General features: G+C 43.0%; 1 protein-coding gene across 4 annotated transcripts in view; it reads right to left on the reverse strand.

The window, feature by feature from the left end:
* ccar1 (cell division cycle and apoptosis regulator 1) overlaps positions 1-20908 on the reverse strand; it is a 122520-nt gene extending 101612 nt beyond the window's left edge. For 2 of the 4 annotated variants that reach the window (XM_072558029.1, XM_072558027.1), the window contains exons 1-6: positions 20846-20908; positions 16962-17080; positions 15920-16083; positions 12423-12467; positions 1962-1994; positions 686-873 (exon numbers count right to left, since the gene is read on the reverse strand). In XM_072558029.1, the coding sequence (XP_072414130.1) occupies positions 686-873; positions 1962-1994; positions 12423-12467; positions 15920-16083; positions 16962-17031 (500 nt within the window). In that variant the 5' untranslated portion in view covers positions 17032-17080; positions 20846-20908. Of the gene's footprint in view, positions 1-685; positions 874-1961; positions 1995-12422; positions 12468-15919; positions 16084-16269; positions 16285-16961; positions 17081-20746; positions 20816-20845 lie in introns of those variants that run through there. The other 2 variants (XM_072558028.1, XM_072558030.1) reach the window with 2 other exon arrangements.
* Positions 20909-21771: the final 863 nt, after the last annotated feature.

Genomic DNA, 21771 nt, shown 5'->3' on the forward strand with positions numbered 1-21771 from the left:
CTAATCCTCAGCAGAAACTCCTAAAGGTGAAACTACAAGAAACTGAACAAAGACAGTATAGCATACACATTAAGAGGTCTAATGCAATACTTGGCTTCATCATAAAGGAAGTGATATCACTGTTATATAAAGATGTGATCTCCCAGTTGGAGTGGTGTCTCCACTTCAAAAATACACTGATTTTGGCAGGGCTGTGGTGTAGATCTGGGGAACAGTGTTACATTATGAGACTAGTTTACATCAAATAATCTTGCATTCCCTAAAAATAGAAAACTAAGGCCTGATCTTAATGTAGTGTTTAAGATAAAGGATTCAACAGGATAGGTGGACAGAAATCATTTCTTCTCGTGGTGTTTGGTGTGAACTGCATAATGAACAAAGGAATGCAAATTTAAAATTAGAGCAAGGTTACTCTCAGACAACTCCAGGAAGCCATTCTTCACACAAACACGAATGGAAATCTAGAACTGTTTCTCTTGAAGAGGTGATGAAACTGACAGCCAACTGAATATTTTGAAATTGAAATTCACATTTTCCTTTGATAAGGGCATTAAGGGTTACAGAACCAAACCAAATGGAGTTAGAATATAAATAAATTATGATCTAATTGACCAGTGGATCAGTTTAAAGGACTAAATGACTTCCCCAAGTTTCTAATTTGTCAGGTTAAACATTAAACACAAACCTCAACTGAAAGAAGACGTCTTCATCCACAAAACCAAATGTGTCGTGAAGCTTAGTTACGACTCCAGTAAAGACCCGTTGCTTCTGGGGTTGGGTCTGCTGTTGTGTAGCCCGCGGTGTTGGGTAAGACACAGTGATTTGAGCTGTTGTCTGTGGGGCATTGAGACTTGTGGGTAAAGCCACTGCTGGCTGAAAATAAAACAAGTACTTGGAATGAGTGGTCACAGTTATAGACACAAACCAACAGAAATGTTTTTATGAAATTAATGTTCAAAGAACATAGTGCTCTGCGCATAACTCCACAAGTTATGACAAATACTGTTTAACATTCAGAGCAGTTGTCATCAAGGAAAAGGTTGCATGCTGAATGAACCAATTTGCACGCAAGTGGATTGATATATTACTTGTGACAATTATTTGCCTTGCAAAGTAACTTGCACTTGCAGATACCTTAGGGCTCATTAGGTAATTACACTTCACAGCATACAGAGCTATCCAGTTTGGATGGTAACATTTTTGACCGCTAGTCTGTGCCAGTTCAGCAGTAATGCCTCAGCAATAGACAATACTCGATTAACAAGCAAAAATACAGTCAGCCTGGGAATACTGGCGCTCTGGCTATAATGTGTAGGCATGAAGTGGTTGGGCCTAGACAGGTTCAGAGTTGGGCATGAATCCTCCCATTGCTCAATAGCCTGTCAATCCTTACTGTCAAGTATTTGAATTGGACAGTGGGAACATTAGTCAGTAAGAAACTTGGGAATCTTTCCCTGCTCTACCTACAAAAAGGGGAAGGTGCTGCACATTAAACAAAGACTACAAAACAAAAAAGCAATAAATTAAAAAATGACGACACATCCCATGGATTTTTCAATTCAGCATTTTGATTTAAAATTTCTACATTCCTGAAAAAAGGAGGTTGAAACCAAAGAAGCTCACATTTGCAGGATACGAATTTGAGACTCAAATTCTTTAACATTATCAATAAACTTATTATTGATTATTGATTAATTGCATCATTAATTATCAACAATACAATCACGAGATTATTTCTGCAGAGTGACATACATTTTGTAGTATGTCAAATCATGAGGAACCTATAAAGGAGGAGAAATTACTACTGTATCAGCTGTAGTCCATGGGCACCATTTCTATCAGAACTCAAAGCACAAATCAGACAGGCAAGGTTGCAAAATCACACTAGCGATGAACAAAATAATTTCACTTGGGAATAAAGCCCAATGCTCAACTGTAACAAAAATAAGTTGAAAACTTACTTGGGGAAGTAAAGCTTGTGGAGGCTGCTGCAGCTGAAGAAAAGGAGAAAGTTAATATTTACATTCAAATTCTTAAATGCTCAAGACTTCTAAATCATTCACATCAACCTCCAGGCTCTGAAAATACAGTACTCCCTTGACCACCTATCAGAACTGACTCCACTTCAGTGGTCATGACTGAGTTCAGGAGCCAGTCAGATAGTCAACGTGCACAATGCAACATAGAACAATACAGTACAGAACAGGCCCTTCGGCCCTCAATGTTGCGCTGACCTGTGAACTGTTCTCAACTCATCCCCTTATACTATCCCATCATCATCCATGTGCTTATCCAAGGATTGTTTAAATCTCACTAATGTGGCTGAATTAACTACATTGGCAGATAGGGCATTCCACACCCTTACCACTCTGAGTAAAGAGCCTGCCTCTGACATCGGTCTTTAATCTGTCACCCCTCAATTTATAGTTACGCCCCTAAGTACAAGTTGACGTCATCATCCCCTGAAAAAAGACTTGCACTCTCTACCCTATCTAATCCTCTGATCATCTTGTATGTCTCTATCAAATCCCCTCTTAGCCTTCTTCCTTCCAATGAGAACAGACCTAAGTCTCTCGGCCTTTCATCGTAAGACCTTCCCTCCAGACAACAACATCCTGGTAAGTCTCCTATGCATCTTTTCCAACGCTTCTGCATTCTTCCCGAAATATGATGACCAGAACTGTAGACAATATTCCAAGTGTGGCCGCACTAGTGTTTTGTATAGTTGCAGCATGATATTGCGACACCGGAACTCAATCCCTCTACCAATGAAACCTAACACACTGTAGGCCTTCTTAACAGCACTATCAACCTGGTTGGCAACTTTCATGAATCTATGTACATGGACTCCAAGATCCCCCTGCACATCCACACTACAAGAATCTTTCCATTGACCCAGTACTCTGCCTTCCTGTTATTCTTCCCAAAGTGCATCACCTCACATTTAGCTGCATTGAACTCCATTTGCCACTTCTCAGCCCAATTCTGCAGTTTATCCAAGTGCCCCTGCAACCTGTAACATACTTCCAAACTGTCCACTACTCCACTGTCTTTAGTGTCATCTGCAAATTTACTAATCCATCCATCTATGCCTGTGTCTAAGTCACTTATAAAGATTACAAACAGCAGTGGTCCCAAAACAGATCCTTGTGTCACACCACTAGTAACCTGACTCCAAGCTGAATATTTTTCATCAATCACCACTCGCTGCCTTCTTTCAGAAAGCCAGTTTCTAATCCAAACTGCTAAATTACCCTCAATCCCATGCATTTTCTCCAACAGCTGTCATGTGGAACTTTATCAAAGGCTTTACTGAAGTCCATGCATACCAGGTCAACTGCCCTACCCTCATCTGCATGCTCGGTGACCTTCTCAAAAAACTCAATGAGGGTTGTGAGACATGACCTGCCCTTGACGAAACTATCTGAAATCAAATTGTTGCTTGCTAGATGATTATAAATCTTACCTCTTATAATCCTTTCCAAAATCTTTCCTACAACAGAAGTAAGGCTCACTGGCCTATAATGACCTGGGTCATCTCTACTGCCCTTCTTGAACAAGGGCACAACATTTGCAATCCTCCAGTCCTCAGGTACTAAACCTGTAGACAATTATGACTCAAATATCAAAGCCAAAGGCTCTGCTATCTCCCCTCCAGCTTCCCAAAGAATCCTCGGATAAATCCCATCCAGCTCAGGGGTCTTGTCTACTTTCCTGTTCGTAACTAACCTCGATCCTTCCTAGTCTAATATTTCATATCTCATTTCTCACCTCTACAATATTCTCCTTTTCCTGGGTGAAAGCCGATGAGAAATGTTCGTTTAGCATCTCCGCTCTCCACAGGGTCCAAACTCAACTTCCCACTTCTGTCATTGACTGGGCCTATTCATCCTTTTTTTCACCCTAGTCATCCTTTCATTCCTCACATATCTATAAGTAGCTTTAGGGCTCTCCTTTATTCTATTTGCTAAAGACTGCTCATGTCTTCTCTTTGTTCTTCTTAACTCGCTCTTTAAATCCTTCCTAGCTGATCTGTAATTCTCCATCGCCTCATCTGAACCACCTCATCAACACATAAGCCTCCTTCTTCCACTTAACAAGAGATGCAATTTCTGCAGTAAACCACAGATCCCTTACCTTATTACTTCCTCCCTGCCTGACAGGGACATACCTATCAAGGGCACGCAATATCTGTTCCTCAAACCAGCTCCACACTTCCATTGTCTGCATCCCCTGCATTTTGCCACCCCATTCTATGCATCCTAATTCTTGCCTAATCGCATTATAATTACCCTTGCCCCATCGATAACTCTTGATCTGTGGCATGTACCTATCCCTTTCCATCGTGAAACTAAACATAATTAAATTATGGTAACTCTCTCCAAAGTGCTCGCCCACAACTAAATCAAACAACTGGCCTGGTTCATTACCAAGCACCAGATCCAGTGTGGCATCTCTTCTTGTCGGCTCTTCGACATACTGTGTCAGGAAACCCTCCTGCATACATTGGACAAAAACTAATCCATCTGATGTACTAGAGTTATAGCATTTCTAGTCAATGTTGGGGAAGTTAAAGTCCCCCATAATGACCACCCTGTTCCTTTCACTCCTGTCCAGAATAATTTTGCCAATCCTCTCTTCCACCTCCCTGGAACTCTGCGGAGGCCTATAAAAAACTCCAAGCAGTGTGACCTCTCCTCTCTTGTTTCTAACCTCAGCCCACACTACCTCAGTAGATGAGTCCTCATCAAAAGTTCTCTCAGCCACCATTATACTATCCTTGACTAACAAGGCCACACCTCCCCATCTTTTATCGCCTTGCCTGTTCCTAATGAAAGATCTAAACCCTGGAACCTACAACACCCATTCCTCACCCTGCTCTATCCATGTCTCCGAAATGGCCACAACATCGAGGTACCAGGTACCTATCCATGCTGCAAGCTCACCTACCTTATTTCGGATACTTCTGGAGTTGAAGTAGACACACTTCAAACCAGCTTGCTGTCTGCCAACACATTCCTGTGACCGTGAAATCCTGTCCCTGTCCTCCCTACTCTCATCCTTCTGTGCACTGCAGACGATACAAAGATTGGTGGAGTTGTGGATAGTGAGGAGGGCTGTTGTCAGCTGCAAAGGGACTTAGATATGATGCAGAGCTGGGCTGAGGAGTGGCAGATGGAGTTCAACCCTGTCAAGTGTGAGGTTGTCCATTTTGGAAGGGCAAATAAGAATGCGGAATACAGGGTTAATGGTAGGGTTCTTAGTAAGGTGGAGGAGTAGACGGATCTTGGGGTCTATGTTCATAGCTCTTTGAAAGTTGCCACTCAGGTGGATACAGCTTGTAAGGAGGCCTATGGTGTATTAGTATTCATTAGCAGAGGGATTGAATTCAAGAGTCGTGAGGTGATGTTGCAGCTGTACAGCACCTTGGTAAGGCCACATTTGGAGTACTAAAGTGCAGTTCTGGTCGCCTCATTTTAGGAAAGATGTGGAAGCTTTGGAGAGGGTGCAGAGGAGATTTACCAGGATGTTGCCTGGAATGGAGAATAGGTCATACGAGGGTAGGTTGAGTGCTAGGCCTTTTCTCATTGGAATGGCGAAGGATGAGGGGTGACTTGATAAAGGTTTATAAGATGATCAGGGGAATAGATCGAGTAGACAGTCAGAGATTTTTTTCCCCGAATACAACAGAGTGTTACAAGGGGACATAAGTTTAAGGTGAAAGGTGGAAGGTATAGGGGGAGATGTCAGGGGTAGGTTCTTTACCCAGAGAGTGGTGGGGGTGGCAGAGTCAGAATCATTGGTGACCTTTAAGCGGCAATTGGATAGGTGCTTAAGCTTGGACAAATGTTCCACACAACATCGTGCGCCGAAGGGTCTGTTCTGTGCTGTGTTGTTCTATGTTCTATGCAACTACACCTCAGGTTCCCACCCCCTGCTGAGCTAATTTTAAATGAAATCAGGCCAAATATAGATATCTTAAAACCCAGAAAAAGGTGAATGCCAATGTATCAGCAGACCTAGTAAAATTTACAACAAAAGGTTGCTGAGGAAACCCAGCTGGTCTGGCAGCATCTACATAGAATAGATAGAACATTACAGCACAGTATAGGCCTTTTGGCCTTAGATGTTGTGCCAACCTGTGAAACCAATCAGAAGGCCATCTAACCTACACTATTCCATTTTCATCCATATATTTATCCAGCGGCCATTTAAATGCCCTGAAAGTTGGCAAGTTTACTACTGTTGCAGGCAGTGCATTCCATGCCCCCTACTACTGAGTAAAGAAACTGTCTCTGACATCCTTCTTAGATGTGTCATTCCTCAATTTAAAGCTACGTCCCCTCGTGCTGAGAAATCTGTAAGAGAAATCAGAGTTAATATGTTAGGTCCAGTGACTCTTCTTCACAACTGGACCTAAGGTTCTGAGGAAGGCTCACCAGACCCAAAACGATAATTCTGATTTCTCTTCATAGACGCTGCCAGATCTGTAGACCTTTTCCAGCAACTTTTGTTTTTTGTTGCCAATTTACAGCATTCGAATGTAAAATTTAAAGCCGGATTACAAGGCTATGGGCCAAGTGCTGGGAAGAGGAGATGACTAGTGCTGACAGAATAGACAGAAGACTGTACTCCAAAAATACTCTAACCCTACAACTGATCAGAGTCAAAGACAGGCACAGATCAGGACCAGACCCTTTGGCCCAACTTGTCCATGCCTACTAGATATCTAAATTAATAGAGACCTTTTGTCATCATTTAGTCCATATCCCTCTAAACCCTTTCTAGTCATATACCCTTTCAATTACCTTTTAAATTTTGTAGTTGCATCAGCCTCCATCACTTCCTTTGGCAGGTAATTCCATACATGCACCACTTTCTGCATGAAAAAGTTGCCCCTTACGTCCTTCTAAAATGTTTTTCCCCTCTCACCATCAACTTATGCCCTCTAGGTGAATCATTGGTGACCTTTAAGCAGCAATTGGATAGGTGCTTAAGCTAGGACAAATGTTCGGCACAACATCGTGCGCCGAAGGGCCTGTTCTGTGCTGTGTTGTTCTATGTTCTATGCAACTGCACCTCAGGTTCACCCCTCACCCTGGGGAAAAGACCTTGACCATTCACTCTATCCATGCCCCTCATAATTTAATATAAGGTCAACCTTCAGCCTCTGATGCTCTAGGGAAAATAGTTCAGCTTATTCAGCCATTTTCTGTACAGATAGTTCTGCTATAATGTGATGGTTGCATTCTCGTGCAACCCTGTGCTATAGAAAAATTGCACTTCAGAAACAGCGCTTAAAGTGTTGGTGATGCAATCATGCCAACACACATTTAAAAAGTTCACGCTTTAGAAAGTGCCACCAATTCGTTAGTCATGTAAATGAAACTGGCGTTACTGCAGAACGATGTGTAGCTCAAATCCTTCAACCTGGCAATATCCTTGTAAATCTTTTCTGAATCCTTTCAAGTTTCACAACATTGTTCCTATAGCAAAGAGACCAGAACTGCACACAATAATCCAAAAGTACCAAGGTGCTGTACAGCTGCAACATAACCTCCCAACTCCTGTACTCAATGCAATGACCAAGCACATCAATACCTTCTTCACTACCATGTCTCCCAGCAACTCCACTTTGAAAGAGCTATGAATCTGTATTCCAAAGTCCTTTAAGACTTGTTCACAATTAGGACTGCTGGAAATATCTAGACATTACTCCCTTTACATGTGTGGATCGAATCACATCAGAGTTGAAAAATGTGATGCTGGAAAAACAAAGCAAACCAGGCATCCGAGGAGGAGAATCGACGTTTTGGGCATAAGCCCTTCTTCAGGAATGAGGCTGGTGTGCCAGGTGGGCTGAGATAAAAGGTGGGGGGGGGGTAGGATTTGGGAGAGGGGCACTGGGAATACGATAGGTTGAAGGAGGTGAGGGTGAGGGTGATAGGTCAGAGGGGGGTGGAGGGCGGAGAGGTCGGGAAGAAGATTGCAGGTCAAGAGGGTGGTGCTGAATCCGGTGGTTGGGACTGAGATAAGGTGGGGGCAGGGGAAATGAGGAAGCTGGAGAAATCTACATTCATCTGTGTGGTTAGAGGGTTCCTAGGCGGAAGATGAGGCGCTCTTCCTTCAGGCATCATGTGGTCAGGGTCTGGCGATGGAAGAGGCCAAGGACCTGCATGCCCTTGGGAGAGTGGGAGGGGGAGTTAAAGTGTTCAGCAACGGGACGGTTGGGTCGGGTGTCCCAGAGGTGTTACCTGAAACGTTCTGCAAGTAGGCGGCCTGTCTCCCCAATGTAAAGGAGACCACATCGGGTGCAACGGATACAGTAAACGATGTGTGTGGAGGTGCAGGTGAATTTGCGACAGATATGGAAGGACCCATTGGGGCCATGGAGGGACGTGAGGAGGGAGGTGTGGGCGCAAGTTTTACACTTCTTGTGGTTGCAGGGGAAGGTGCCAGGAGTGGAGGTTGGGTTGGTGGGGGGTGTGGACGTGACGAGGGAGTCGCGGAGGGAGTGGTCTCTCCAGAACACTGATAGGGGTGGGGACTGAAATATATCCCTGGTGGTGGGGTCTGTTTGGAGGTGGCGGAAATGACGTAGGATGATACCATGTATCCAGAGGTTGGTGGGGTGGAAGGTGAGGACCCAGTGGGGTTCTGTCCTGGTGGCAATTGGAGGGATGGGGTTCAAGGGCGGAGGTGCGGGAAGTGGAGGAGAGGTGGTGGACAGCGTCATCGACCACGTCGGAGGGGAAATTGTGGTCTTTGAAGGAGGCCCTTTGGGTTGTTCGGTAGTGGAATTGGTCCTCCTGGGAGCAGATGCGGCGGAGGCGAAGGAATTGGGAATATGGGATGGCGTTTTTACAGGGGCCAGGGTGGGAGGAGGTGTAATCTAGGTAGCTGTGGGAGTCGGTCGGTTTGTAGTAAATGTCTGTGTTGAGTCGGTCGCCCGAGATAGAAATAAAGAGGTCTAGGAAGGGGAGGGAGGAGTCTGAGACAGTGTAGGTAAATTTGAGGTCGGGGCAGAAGGTGTTAGTAAAGTGGATGAAGTGATCAACCTCCTCGTGGGAGCACGAGGTAGTGCCAATACAATCATCGATGGTGCCAGTGTAGCTGTAACTGCGGAAGATGGACTGTTCCCCGTATCCGACAAAGAGGCAGGCATAGCTGGGGCCCATGCGGGTGCCCATGGCTACTCCTTTGGTTCGGAGAAAGTGGGAGGATTGGAAGGAGAAGTTAAGAGTGAGGACCAGTTCAGTCAGTCGAAGGAGGGTGTCAGTGGAAGGGTACTGGTGGGGTCGGTGGGAGAAGAAGAAGTGGAGGGTTTGGAGGCCTTCGTGGTGGGGGATAGAAGTGTATAGGGACTGGACGTCCATTGCAAAGATAAGGCGTTGGGGGCAGGGGAAGCGAAAATCATGGGGCAGGTGGAAGGCGTGGGTGGTGTCCCAGAGGTAGGTGGGGAGTTCTTGGACTAAGGGGGACAGGACAGTGCCGAGGTATGCAGAGATGAGTTTGGTGGGGCAGGAGCAGGATGAGACGATGGGTCGGCCGGGGCAGTCGGGTTTGTGGAATTTGGGCAGGAGGTAGAAACGGACGGTGTGGGGTTGTGGGACTGAGGTTGGAGGCAATGGATGGGAGGTCAGTCATTTGAGGTGCAAATATGCAACATCGTTTAAGAGGAGCTGATTCAGTTACAATCAAGATATATTCCCAAGAAAGACAAAAATAGAGCATAAAAATCAAGAGGTCCCTATATTACAAAAAAGATAAAATAAGCTGAAGATGAGACTGACTATAGACAGTTCACAGGAGACCTGAAAACCCAAATAGGGAAGCAAACAACAAGTACTGAAGGGGGATTTACCAGAGACCAAGGTATTTTATGAATACTTTGCTTAGAGTCATTCAGTCCGACAGCACAGGTCCAAACTGGCACATGCCGCCCAAAACGTTCATCCATGCTAACCCCATTTTTCTGCACTTGCCCCATATCCTTTTACACCTTTCCTATCCAGGCATTTATCCAAATGCCTTTTAAATGTTGTTCATGTACCCACCTCAACCACTTCCACTGGCAGCTCATTCCATATGCACACCACCCTATGTGTAAAAACGTTGTCGGTCAGCTTCCCTTTTAACCTTTCCCCTCTAACCTTAAACTGATGCCCTCTAGTTCTTGATTCCTCAACCTTGGGAAAAAGACTGAGTGCATTCACCCTATCCATGCCTCTCAATCTTATACACTTCTATAAGATCCCCTCTTGGTCTCCTACGCTCTAAAAAAAAAGAGTCCAATCTTGTCCAACCACTCCCTATAACTCAGACCTTTGAGTCCCAGTAACAACCTTGTAAATTTCTTCTACACTCTTTCCGGTTTAATAACAGTCTTCCTAAAGCAAGGTAACCAAAACTGAACACAATACTCCAAGTGCAGCCTCACCAACATCCTACATAACTGCAACATAACCTCCCAACTTTGATACTCAATGACCTGACTAATAGCTTTTGGGCCAGTGTGCCAAAAGCCTTCTTCACTGCCCTGTCTACCTATGACTCCACCTTCAGAAAACTGTGAATCTGAACTCCAAGGTTCCTCTGTTCCACTATACTCCTTAAGGCCCTACCATTCATCAAGAAACTCCCTTCTTGATTTGACTTTCCAAAATGCCTCACACTTATCTGTATTAAACTCCATTTGCCATTTCTTGGCCCACTTTCCCAGCTGACCAAGGTCCTACTGAAGTTTCTGACAACCTTCCTCACTGTCCACGATACTGCCTATTTTAGCATCATTTACTAACCATTCCTTAGACATTCTCATCCAAATCATTGATATAAATAACAAACAGCAACGGGCCCAGCACTGACCTGAGGTACTTCACGAGTCACAGGCCTCCAGTCTGACAAGCATCCTCACACTATTACCCTCTGCTTCCTACCATGAAGCCAATTGAGTATCCAGCTTGCCATCTCCCCTTGAATTCCATCCAATCTAATCTTCCAGAGCAGCCTATCATGTAGAACCTTATCAAAGGCCTTACTGAAGTCCGTATAGACATCTACCGCCTTCATCAACCTTCCTGGTCACTTCATCAAAGAGCTCAAAACAAATTTGTGAAGCATGATTTCCCATAGACAAAGCCATGCTGACCATTCCTTGTCTTTCCAAATGCATTTATATTTTATCTCAGAATCGTCTCAAGTAACTTACTTACCACAGACATGAGCCTTACTGATCTACAGTTCCTTCTTGAATAAGGGCACAACATTTGCTATCCTCCAGTCTTCTGGGACCTCATGCATGGCTAATGATAATGCAAAGATATCAGCCAGGGCCCCAGCAATTTCTTCACTAGCCTCTCGCCACATGTGTGGATATATCTGGTCAGGACCATATAACTGCGAAATGGACAGCCCCCAAGATATGACCACGACCGTTCGCTAATTCTGAAGTCTTCATGTCTCCATGGTAAACATTGAGGACCTCACTGATCTCTTGTAGAACTTCTTTCAAGTCACATTCTTGAGATAACTTAAGAGTTTATTTTGAAAAGTGACAGCTCAGACAATGTAAAGGTGTGAGGTTAGAGTCTGTCTGTATCTCAAACTTTAATGCATTGTCTGAGCTGAGACGTCCTTTTTTCAAATAAAACCTTAAGTTATTGCAAGAATGTGATTGAGGGTAGTTCTGGGATTTATGTATTAATGAACAGAATGCTGCAACCCATCTGAAAAGATGAAAGACTTAACAACAATCTAGGTTTGCTCAATATATCATTTCAGTTGCATAACACTGATTTTTTGATATAAATTGTGTCTTATGATCCTACTCCACAGCTACCTGATGAAGGAGCAGTGCCCCGAATGCTAGTACTTGCAAATAAACCTGATGAACTATGACCTAGTGTTATATGATTTTTAAACTTTGCCCACTCCAGTCCAACACCAGCACCTCCACATCATGGATAAGGTGGATAGTCAGTGTCTTTTTCATAGATGGAAACGTCAAATATTAGGGCTGTAGGTTTAAGATTAAAAGGGAAAATTTAAGAGATGTGTAAGACAATTTTTTTATACACAGAGGGTAGTAGGTTCTGGGAACATGCAGCCAGGCAGATGGTAGAAGCAGTTATGACAGCAACATTTAAGAGGAATTTAGACAAATACATGAACAGACAGGGAATAGAGGGATACAGAGCATATCATACACATTTTATGAGCACTTTATGAATAGAAAATATTTATAATTCACAACGGTTTATCAATTTTCACAAATTATTAAATCAACAAGAATGCTCAGGTAAAACTCAGTTGCAAAGCAAGGTCAATCGCAGAAAAGAAGGACATCTGTCAACATTAATAACGGCAATCTGCTCCACTCACTCCAGCCAAACTTTTGTCAAAAGCAAAATGGAACAAACCTGTTGCTGCACACTGTAAATGGTCTGCTGGGGCTGCTGGTATTGCTGGAAAACAAATTGACAACATTGTGAAAATCAAAAAGCAATGGAAACATTTGTATTCGCTGCTGTCTCTTCGCACAGAAATGATCAAGGAAATTAAAGCCAAAGAAAACCTCTCCTGACAGTTATCCTGAGCAATATGATTCCTCAGGCAACATCCTTGTAATTCTTTTCTGAACTCTTTCAAGTTTCACAACATCCCCTGGCATCATGGTAGCCCAAAAACACAATAAAACAGCAGCTAATGAACTTGAAAGGCCCTATACAGACAACATGCAAAACTAATGTCATTTACAAAATACCGTGCAAGAACTGTAACAAACACTACATTGGACAAACAGGCAGAAAACTAGCCTCCAGGATACACAAACATCAACTAACCACAAAACAACATGACACTCTCTCACTAGTATCCTTATATTCAGATGAGGAAGGACACCACTTCATTTGGGACAACACATCCATCCTAGGATGAGCCAAACAGAGACAAGCACGAGAATTCCTAGAAGCATGGCATTCCAACCAGAACTCTTTCAACAAACACATTAACTTCGACCCAATCTACCACCCACTGAGAAAAAGAACAGGAAATGACATCACCAACCCAAAAGAAACCCAAACATATAAATGAAAAGCAGGAATCATCAGCAGTGGAGGCTCACAGAAGATGTTACCTAGTATGGTGACGAAACCTTCCAGCTCAGCGAGCAAAACTACATACATGGAAAGTGTGCAACAAAGGTTTCCCAGACAGATTCCTGAGATAGCAGGATAGACTATGAAGAGAAATTGAATCAGCCAGGACTATATTTACTGTTATTTCGAAAAATGAGGTGCGATCTCAGAAACCTATAAAGCTCTAACAGTACCAAGACAGGGTAAAGGCAGCAAGTATGTTCTCAATGACGACAGAGTCCAGAACTAGGGTCCCAACTTAAGGTTTTAGGAGTATGATGAGTAAATATTTCTACACCCAGACAGTGGTCAGCTCTGCCAAAAACAATAGTCGAGATCAAACATTGAACATTTTCAAAGAATTTTGGAGAAAAGGGCTCAAAGGGCATGCAGTAAAAGTGCGAACAGCGTATAGAGTAAGATGACAAGCCATGACCATATGAAAATGTGCAGCATAGTCAAAGGGCTGAATGGCCTACTCCTGATCCCATTTTCCATGTTTCTACATTTGTACGATTGGGTTGGGAAGTCTTGAACTCAGAGGCATTATCTAAACAAAAAGCCAAATCTTTCAGGGGTGAAGTTTACAAACACTTCTACAAACAATGGTCAAAACTTCAACTCTTCTGAAACTAGCAATTAATGATGGATCAACGTTCATTTAAAATTTGATTTTAAGGGGCACAAGTCAAAGGTATGTTAGGTTGGGCTGTTGGCTAGCCATGAACTCACCAAATAGCAGAACATACTTAAGGAGCCAAACGGTCTTCTCTTGTCCCTATATTCCTTCTCCAAAGACTCCACAAATAACAAGTCAAGAAGTGTGGACTGCAGCAGTTCAAGGAGGTAGCTCACCAGCACCTTCTCAAGGGCAACTAAGGACAGTCAATAAAAAGTAGTGGCAAGCCAGCAATGTCCACGTCCCACTCGTGAATGTTTAAAAAAAACAAATTCAGCTTGCTGTGAGCACTTTGTCATGAAACTCCTGGAATTCAGCACTCTCAGCATTGGACCTGACCCCAAAGGCAGAGCAAAGCACCTCAACAGGAAAAGATGGTAATGTTGGTGATTATCACCAAGTACAAAAGTGAGAAATACAGCAATACAGATTATGGGGCAGAAACATAGATCAGAAACAATGACATTATATATAATCCATTGCACTAATATTTGAGACTTTACACAAGATCCCGAAGTAATTAACATAACATGGCAATAAAGGCAGAAATGCTTTCACTAATTGTAAACCTATAATAAAATCTCAACAGGCAGCATTTAATACTGTGAGATTTAGCATACAAGCCTCATTCCTGATGAAGGGCTTATGCCCGAAACTTTGATTCTCCTGCTCCTCTGAAGCTGCCTAACCTGTTGTGCTTTTCCAGCACCACACTCTCGACTGTGAGATTCAGCATATAATGCCAATTCACTTATTCAATTCACCACCTCATATCTCTCACTCATCACTTCCAGTGACAGGACACCACCATCAGCAATGTTCCCTGTCATTTTTCTGTGGTGTGCGCAGGCGAGTTGCTCACATGAGCAGCTGCATATGTTTGATAATTTAAATTATCTGCAGCCCATGAGATTATCTCTTTAAACAAAAAATGAAGAATACAGTTTCAGTGAGCATACTTTCTCCCTATAAATTCTGTACTAGGAGGTAATGTCACACTTCCTGTTACACTGTGCCCCTTGATTCATGAATACATTTACCTAACTAGATCTCAATGGCTCATTCTTCCCAGAATTCTCTCACCCTTCACCCACCACTGCTCACTTCAGTGATTCCAACCAAAAATAAGCTAAATAAAAATATAACCAAAAAGAGGTCTCAGCCAGCAGTAATTGTACCACCCACCTGATGGAGGAGGAGCAGCACTCTGAAAGCTAGTGCTTCCAAATAAACCTGATGTTTAGGGATTTTTAACTTTGTACACCTTCTTCTGGAAAGTGTAATCTACTCATCTCCCTCTTGCAATGTAGTTATATAAGCAATACAACAACCCCTAAAAATACTGTAAGTTTCTGACTATACCAACATGTGATGTCTACAGTTTCTAATCCATCGAACAAGGTGAAGCTGGTAATTAGATTTGTTCCTTGCGCGATTATTTATACAGTCACTGAATTGTTACGGCACAGGAGGCCATTTGGCTACACTGGCTCTCTGAATGAACTTCATGATTCAGTACCTTGAATATTATTTGCTTAATCAATCATCTCACGTCTTTAGGTCTTATTTCTAATTCCTCCAGTGTAGAAAGGGATCATTTGGCCTGCAGCGGTTCTCTGAAGAGGACCCCACCCAAACCCAGCCCCTCACCCTATCCCCATAACTCCACACCAGTGGGCACTATATGCAATTTAGCATGGCAAATCCTTTTAACCTGCACATCTTTAATTCAGAGAGGAAACTCGTAATCTTTTCTTCAAGCACTGGTACAGTTAAAACATTCAGATTTAGAGACACACTCCTGGATTCCCTGATTCACAATGACAAACATTGGTTTTAAAGCTACATTTGCCAATACGCCTCTGATCTACAGTGACAAGGCACATTCACTGTATTAAAAATAAATCCATGATTTAAAAATGCCAGAATTCATACCCATTGGTTAAGGAGTAAATTAGGCAGCTGAAATTCTATCAGTTGGATTAACCAATAGGATTACAGAACAACATAACTGTATCATGTCTAAACTGCATTGATCAAAGGAGAGCACAGGATCTCTCTGCATTTCTGCTCATGACACTAAGAGAGTGGTCAAGCATACCTGCTGCAATGCAACAGCTGCTGCCTGCTGTTGTAAGGCTGCTGACTGGGTGAGCTGATAGCCTGAAGGTGTTTGGGTGGTGAGGCCAGCCGCAGCCAGAGCTGGCTGTTGGGTATACATAGCTGGAGAGGCACCTAGCAACGATGGCTGAACACCAAGGGCACCTGATGGAGACAATAAATTCATACATGACAGTAATGGTAAGGCTTTGTCCAGCAGTTTTACCAAGATCATAGCTGAATCAGGATGAAATAGCATGTGTGATCATGTGAATAAGAAGGCATCATTTAAAAGCAATATACTGCAGTTGTTGATAATTTGAATTAGAAGAAAATGCTGGAAATACTCACCTGGTCAGGCACCACCTGTGGATAGGAAACAGTACATGTTTCACCCTTATTCTCTTTCCACAGACGCTGATAGACTTATTGAGAACTTCCAGCATTTAGTGCTTTTCTTTAACAAGCTTGTTAGCAGACACAATTCCCAAGATACACACAACAGGTCAAAACCTCTGATCTGCGATTAGGGGATAGGACATATAACTGAAGATGTGCATGAGGTCCTGAAATGCTGACCTCTGTTTCAACTTGTAAGGTCAATTTTCCCACTTTTTGGGACCCTCTGAAATATGTGTTTATTTTAAATTGTTCGTGGCATATACCCATTGCTAGCTTGATCAGCATTCACTGACCTCCTCTAAATACTCATGAAGGCAGTGGTGAGCTGTATTCTTGAACTGCTACAGTTCTTGTAGTGTACCAAATGCCATAGAAGGGGCGGTGTCCTGTTCACCTCAATTGAGAAAACTGGAATCAATAGACCTGCACAGCAGTGTCTAACTGGGGGAATTTGAGTGCAGTGGCAATTTGAAAACCACTGCCACTGCCCTGAAAATTTCAGCCCATGTTTGGTTTGGGTTCTGAAGATGACCTGGTGCTCAGATGACAATTGTGCACTGTCTGGGACTGAACACATACTGCTCAGCTTAAGAGAAAGATATGATTACACAGAATAAACAGCAGTACTGAGAAAGACTGACCTGGCTGTGTAACAGCAGCAGAAAATTGGGTGGTCCATGGGGGATTCTTCTGTCCTCCAAACTGAGCCATTCTTTCAAAATCAACAGCCTCACACTTATCAAGTTCAAGTTGTCTAGAACTTAAAAACATTCATGGCAAAGATTAATGTCTAACTACATTCATATTAAATAATCATTAACACTTCCTAGCATTTACAACTCAAACGAAACTGTTGTCAAAGTTCAATCTTTTCAGAATGGTTTGAATGGGTGACCTTTACAACTGAGTATAATGATCTCTGCCAAAATAGGGCCGGTAAGGTTGTGAAGGGGAATGTTGTCCAGTCGGAGGCAGAACATGGCCAAGACTGTAATGGTCAATCAAGAATAAATGTGTTCAATTATTACGCTATTAGTTTTCACTTCATAGAAGAGATAACAATCCCAACAGAATAATGTAATTAAAAGTGAAGTTGAGAGTTTAATATGGTGTGCAGTAGTTGTATCCCCATGAACGTTCAAGTTCCAATTGACCCAGAGCTGTGTCATAACATGAAAAGATTGAGTAAAAATAATATTTTATAAAAGGCACTGGAGAAAATGAGCTGAAGAGAAATAAAATTCTTAAGAGTCAATACTTTCCACACAAGGCTATCAGAATAAATACATAAAGTAATATAGTCATTTTCCAAAACGCTCTAAGTATTGCTTTCGAATTCAAACATTGCAATAGGCAATCATTATTGAGAGGAAGAAATTGGCTTTGTCTGAGGTGCTCAGTTGTAATAGGGTTCTGGATTGTGGTGGCGTGGCATGAGATTTTGATAGTATGGCTGATGGTAACCCTGCCAGGTGAAAGTCAAAATCTGAACTTTTGGCATCAACCCAGGGTGAGATATAATCTTCAGACGTACTGCTTCCTGTATAAAATATAACTACCAGAAATAAAGTGCTGCAATAACCCATCTGGTCGGACAGCAACTACAGAGAGTCCAATGTGACTTTTCTTTGGAGTTGAAGAGAAGTGCAACCAAAAGGGAGTGGCACAGTCAGCAGATAAGCAGTGGCAGATACTTTAGCAGATACATTATTGCACTCAGCAAAAATGAATTCCGATCAGAAGGTACTTAAGAAGGATGAACAATCGAGGCTATTAAAGGTGATCAAAGAGTGTGTTCATTCAAAACATAAGGCATACAAAGCACCAAAAACTAGTGATAGGCCAGAGGATTGGAAATGCTTTAGGCAACAAAATTACTTTAGGAAATACCTTAGGAATCAGATGACCACAAATTTGATGAGAAAGGAGAAAATTGATTATGCAAGTAAATTGGCAAGAAACGTAAAAATAAACAGCCAAGAGTTTCTACAATAGATGAAAAGAAAGTGTAGCTAAAGTATGGGACCTAGGAGGATGTAAGTGCAGAACTGCTAATTGGCAGATAACTTAAAGGTATATTTTACAACAGTTTTCATGATGGAGGATATTATAAACATTCCAAAGCAAACAGATAACAAGGTGCTAATGGGAGGAAATATTTCAAAGTCTCTGTCATGACAAAGTATCAGACAAACTAATGGGACAAAAGGCAGACAAGTTCCCAGGATCTAATGGCCTCTATCCAAGGGTTTTAAAGAAAGTGGCTATAGTTGATCAAAATATTGCAGAACTCACTAGATTTCAGGAGGGTTCCAGAGCATTGGAAAACCAAAGTAATGCCCCTACTTAAGAGAGGAAAGTACAAAATAGAAAATTATCGGGCAATTAGCTTAATATACATCACTCAGAAAATGCTAGGGTGCATTAAGGAAGAAATAGCAGAATACTTAGAAAATAATTGAATAGTCAACATAGCTTTGTGAAAGGGAAATCTGTTTGACAAATTTTCTGGAGTTCTTTGAGAATACAAGTAGAGTTGATAACTGGTCTTCTTCAGGTTGGAAAGATGTTGGTAGTGGAATGTGACATGGATCAGTCCTCAGGCCTCAATTTATTTACTACCCATATTAATAACCTGGAGAAAGGAGTAGTTAATGTATCCAAATTTACTATTGGTGTGTTGTGATGCTGGCACAACGAATATACAGTTTAATGAGCCAATGTGAGAGATTTCGCACTTTGGTCGGAAGAATCACAAAGCAGACTATTTAATAGGTATGGACTCCAAAACAGTACAAAATAGTAGGATCTGGGTAATTTTGTATATGAAGCACAAAATGTCAACTTGCAAGCACAGCAAGTCATTAAGGTGACAAATGGAATTTTGACATTACTAGGCAGGTAGTGATGAAAAATACAAGTCTTGTTACAAGTGACACCTGGAATACTGTATACAGTTTGGTTCCAGTATTTAAAAATGAATATCATGATATTGTAAGCAAATGAAAAGAAACAATTAGGCTGATCCCTGGGAAGAAGAGGTTGACTTTTATAAGTAGCTAAAAGGTCAGGCCTCTATTCATTAAGATTTTAAAGAATTAAATATTCAAGATTCAAAGATGGTTTGACAGGATAGATGTTTTCACCAGTGGAAAACATTTCAATTTGATGGCACAGTTACAGAATAAATGAACAATCATTTAAAACAGCGACAAAAAGTAATCTCTTCTCCAAAGGATCTGAATGTATGGAATTCTCTATCCAAACGTTGTGGAGACTAGATGCAAAAAATATTAAAAGACAAGATCAATTTTTTAAAAAATTATCAGGGAGTTGAGGGCTATGATGAGGAGCTGATACAAATGAGGAGTTGCGGTCTGAAAAAGATCAACCATGATATGGAGCTGACTTGAGTGGACAAATAGTCTGAATGTGTTCCTATTTCTTATGGTTGTAGAGAAATAACAAATCACAGGTAAATAGCAGAATCAAGGTCAGCTCAAACTGTAAGCAAGAATCTGAAATAAGGTACAGACATTGGGATAAAGAACATTCAAAAGGAAGGACAAGAGTTCACTGTCTGAAATAAGTGAACTCAATACTGAGTAGAAAAGGCTGCAAAATTATCCCAAAAATGAGGCACTGTTTCTCCAAAACATTGTAGTGGACTTCTCTATGCATGTCTTTCCTGTAAGTCATTGCCAAACCCTTTACCTTTTGGCGTAGAATCTCTCTGAACTCTAACCTTATGACTTTTCATTTCAACTGCTACAGACCCCCTAATTTCAACAGAAACCCATCACATCTTTTTCCAGTCTCAATTTTCACCAAGCCTCAAATCAGGCCCCAAGGTAAACACGATGCCACGACCCACCCCCCAATCATCCCCCCACCCCAAAGACCCAATCGAAGAAAATACATTGTCCCTGCCTCCTGGGTAAACAGCTACCCCCTTCCACCATACTAGAGCAAACACGTTATCCGCGGACCTTGGGGCGGGGGGGGGGGGACGGTTCTCCAGCCAATCATTGTTTCTGCCCCCCCCCCTTCCCATTACATCTCTAATTCCCCACCCTCTACCTCCCCCTCCTCCCTTTAGAGTTAACACTCATCTTTTCTCTTTCCTCCAAGATTAAACAGCTCTCAAGCACCTCCACCCTCCCTCCCCCAATAAACACATCTCTTCATCCCTCAAAATCACCCCCGCCGCCGGTACACCTTCTTCCTCCCGACCGCTGCGTCCGAGTAAATATCCCTCGTCCTCCCCGCCCGCGGGCAAACATCCTTGTCTCTCTCTCTCTCTACCCAAGCCCTTGGGTAAACAGCCCAGGCCGGTGAGGCCTCTTCCCTCGGGCTCTGTGTTAATGCTTTAAATCGGGACGGAGGGCAACTTCGGGCAGAAAAGCAGAAAAAGTCAGGAACGTACTAACACCCCAGGCATCCCAGAAGGACGTGGCGGCGGGAATACCCACCGAACCGAGGCGAACGAAGAGGCCGATATAAAAGCCACAACAACAATACTCACCGGTGTATGTGTGTGTGATGGTGGGGGAGGGGGGGGAGACAGGAGGGAACGTCTACAACGTCATCACGCCGCTGGCTACGTACGCACGTACGTCAACACGTTGTCGGGAATGTTCAAACTCGGTCGTCCACGTTGATTAAGGCGTCGGAAAGGGCGTTGATCGAATTGGTGATGTTTAGCGACCCCGTAGTGACCCCCTGCCCCAAAAACCCCGCAGTGAGGCGTGCCCCAGTTCCGAAACCCCAGAATGACCCACCCGCGAGTCCCCAAATATCAGTGATCCTCCCTCCCCAATGCCTCTCAAACCCGAGAGTGATCTGCTCACCAGTCATTAAAGCCCAGAATGATATCGCCTCTCTCCAAACCTCCTCCTCAAAGTCCCCAGATCATAGTGATTTCTCCCCTCCCTCAACGCAAGGCTCCAAATCCCAGAATGGCTTCACTCCAGCACAGTTCCCAATCCCCAAATCCAAGAGAGACCCCACCATAGTCCCCAATGCCCCAAATAATTTCCCAAATGCCGAAGTGGTAGCTCCCCCCACCCATTCCTCAAATCCTGGAGTGATTCCCAAAGACACCAAGCATGAGATTGCAAGATCTCTCCATATTCCAGAGTGATTTCCCCACTCTCACATCCCTAAATAATGGAATGATCACTGCGTGCAGTCCCAAACGCTGAGTGATTCCAATTACCACACACCTTATTCACAAACCCTGGACTGATCTGCTCCACCTCTCACCATCCACAAATAGTGGAGCAGTCACCCCCTCCCAGTCCCAAATATCCCAGAGTGGTCCCTTCATCACCCAAACCCACGTGCCCCTCCCCTCCACAGTTCCCAATCCCTTAAATAACGCCACCGCCGAGTGATAACTCCCCCTGGTCTTCAAACCTTGAAGTTACACCCCCCTCCCACTAATCCAAA

Source organism: Chiloscyllium punctatum, chromosome 38 (genome assembly GCF_047496795.1).
Source record: "Chiloscyllium punctatum isolate Juve2018m chromosome 38, sChiPun1.3, whole genome shotgun sequence".
Lineage (NCBI taxonomy): Eukaryota > Metazoa > Chordata > Chondrichthyes > Orectolobiformes > Hemiscylliidae > Chiloscyllium > Chiloscyllium punctatum.